Source organism: Heterocephalus glaber, unplaced genomic scaffold (assembly GCF_053883595.1).
Source record: "Heterocephalus glaber isolate CG9 unplaced genomic scaffold, H.glaber_assembly_v1.0 deba00001461, whole genome shotgun sequence".
Taxonomy (NCBI): Eukaryota; Metazoa; Chordata; class Mammalia; order Rodentia; family Bathyergidae; genus Heterocephalus; species Heterocephalus glaber.
In genome coordinates, this window is record NW_028258308.1 from 46808880 (window position 1) to 46810713 (window position 1834).

At 43.1% G+C, this 1834-nt stretch overlaps 1 protein-coding gene across 1 annotated transcript; it reads right to left on the reverse strand.

Moving 5' to 3' along the window:
- Positions 1 to 479: 479 nt before the first annotated feature.
- Positions 480 to 1548, reverse strand: LOC101721495 (olfactory receptor 14C36). The gene has a single exon (XM_087216965.1). It carries the CDS (start codon positions 1546 to 1548, stop codon positions 550 to 552), a length of 999 nt encoding a protein of 332 aa, XP_087073091.1. The 3' UTR covers positions 480 to 549.
- Positions 1549 to 1834: the final 286 nt, after the last annotated feature.

Genomic DNA, 1834 nt, shown 5'->3' on the forward strand with positions numbered 1-1834 from the left:
TGGAAACCTTGTATTATTATTATTGCACTAGTCAGGTTCTGTTGGCTGGGAGAGACACCCAGAACACAAAAGAGGGGAGGGTTCATATTTTCCAGTGAATTCAATCCAAACTCAGAAGGCTGCAAACATGACAGTCCTGATGGAAAGGCCGGGTGGACTGTGCTGACCTTATGGCAGCAGAAAAGTAAGGATGAAAGTGAGGAGCAGGACACACAAAGACCCCATCCAGGGATTGCCCCAGTGATGCACTTGCTCTGACCAGGGTCAACTCCTAACAGCACATTCAGCGCTGAAGTTGTCAATGGGTGAATCCACTGATGAGTGGAATGCACCATTATCTCATCACTTACCACACAATTGACACTTTGGGAAAAATTTTAACTGAAATTCATAGCCATTGTTTACTTTTTCCTCATAATATCAAATATTTTGTAGAATATTAAAACTGTACAAGACAACAGAGCAAAGTAATCTTGATATATGATATGCTCAATCATGTTGGACAATAAATTTGCATAAAGGATACATAATAACTCTAATAAGTTATATCTATATATTGCCAAAACCATGGCTATGACTAAGTTGGATAGGGAAAACCTCCTTAGTCCTCAATGCATTTCCTGAATAGCGTCTTCTTGTGATGAGTTTCCTGATGGCACACTTTATCTGTTCATTTCTGAGACTGTAAATAATAGGGTTGTAAAGGAGGGGAACTACAGAGTAGAACATAGACAGGACCATGTCCCTGATGCTGGCAGACATTGTAGAGGGTCTCAGGTAGACATAAATCCCTGAGCTGATGAAAATCAACACAATGAGAATGTGAGGGACACAGGTTGAAAAAGCCTTTTCCCTATCTGCTCCCACTGGAAACCTGAACACAGTAGAAAAGATGTGAATATAAGACTTGATAATGTAAATGAAACAGCCACCACATATCACTACACTTGACACAAAAATTGTGATCTGGTTGCTGAAGATGTCAGAGCAAGACAGCTTCAGCAGAGAGGGGATGTCACAGAAGAGCTGCTGGACAGCATGGGAGTGGCAGAAGGGCAGCCTGAAGGTATTGATGGTGTGCAGGGCTGCATAGATGAGACCACTGAGCAGAGAGGCCAGTGTGCTGTGGACACACAGGTGAGGGTTCATGATCACAGGGTAATGGAGGGGCCTGAAGATGGCTGCAAAGTGGTCATGAGCCATGATGGTGAGAAACAGTGCCACTACAAATGCAAAGAAAATCACAAGAAAAACCTGAGCTACACATCCTGCCTTTGAAATGGAGCTTGTTTCCAGCATGGAGTTCATGCAGGAGTTAGGGACTATGACAGAAATGTAGCAGGAGTCCAGGATGGACAGGTTTCTCAGGAAGAAGTACATGGGTGTGTGAAGGCTCTTGTCAAGAGTGGTGACAGCAGCAATGACAAGGTTTCCCATTATGGTCACCAGATAAACCAAAGAGAAGAACATGGCATAGAAAACCTGTAGATCCCACATGCCAGAAATCTCCATGAGGAGAAAGCCCATCATCATGGTGGAGTTGGTCATCTGTGGGTGATGTGGATTGTGCCTGAGAGGAGAAGACAGATGTGCTGAACCCAGGAAGAATCACAGTGTGGAAAATGTCTTCATAACTATTAAACTCCAGTCCCAGGGATCACAGGGATGTTCGGTGCCTTGGTCTCCTCATATTTTATGATGATTTTCACTTAATCTGAATGATATTCTCCTTCAACCTGAGAAGATGTTTATTGTCAGTGTTGCTCTGTTTATGATGTCCTCCTGAATTGATATTTATGCAACCTGTGGTCTTCCAAAGGTTAGTAAAGTTCTT